We start from the raw sequence: 469 nt of genomic DNA on the forward strand, positions 1-469 counted from the left end.
ACCATCATTATTTTATTATAATAAATAATGAATAATGACTTATGAATTAAATATGTCAACTGGAACCACTTGTCAGACCTTTATTTTGGAAAACCCACCGGAAGTGAAACTGCTGTGACGCTCGCGCCGCTCGTCTTGTTTATCTTCCTCGAGATGAATGCTGGCCGATTTTACCTACATTTATTGAGTTCTCATTAAGTAACTATTATTCGGACCGTGTTAATGGGCTATTGGGGTGTTTAGAGTGTGTTTGTGTCGGACAGCAGGCGTTAATACGAGTGTGTCTGGGTCTGTCGGGAGTCTTGGCCTGAGCTCAGACACTCGTTTATTTCACACATTTATTCTGATATTTCTCTGGAGTTTAGTGTGTTTGTTTCTACTCGTGTAGTAAACCATGGCTGTTGTCAACGAAGCAACTCTTAAAAAGATGCTGAAGGTCAGTATTGTGTTTATTCTTGTTAGTTAGTTA

The 469-nt window shown here is 39.2% G+C and overlaps 1 protein-coding gene across 1 annotated transcript in view; it reads left to right on the top strand.

Moving 5' to 3' along the window:
* Window positions 1-394: 394 nt before the first annotated feature.
* The window catches only part of LOC107579883 (tumor susceptibility gene 101 protein-like), a gene marked incomplete at its 3' end in the record, with an annotated part of 1770 nt that continues 1695 nt past the window's right edge, over window positions 395-469 (top strand). Inside the window, exon 1 of the mRNA XM_016265672.1 lies at window positions 395-436. Within this exon, the coding sequence (XP_016121158.1) occupies window positions 395-436 (42 nt within the window). The remainder of the gene's footprint in view (window positions 437-469) is intronic.

The sequence above is a fragment of the Sinocyclocheilus grahami genome, unplaced genomic scaffold, assembly GCF_001515645.1.
Source record: "Sinocyclocheilus grahami isolate Dianchi unplaced genomic scaffold, SAMN03320097.WGS_v1.1 scaffold21141.1, whole genome shotgun sequence".
NCBI lineage: Eukaryota > Metazoa > Chordata > Actinopteri > Cypriniformes > Cyprinidae > Sinocyclocheilus > Sinocyclocheilus grahami.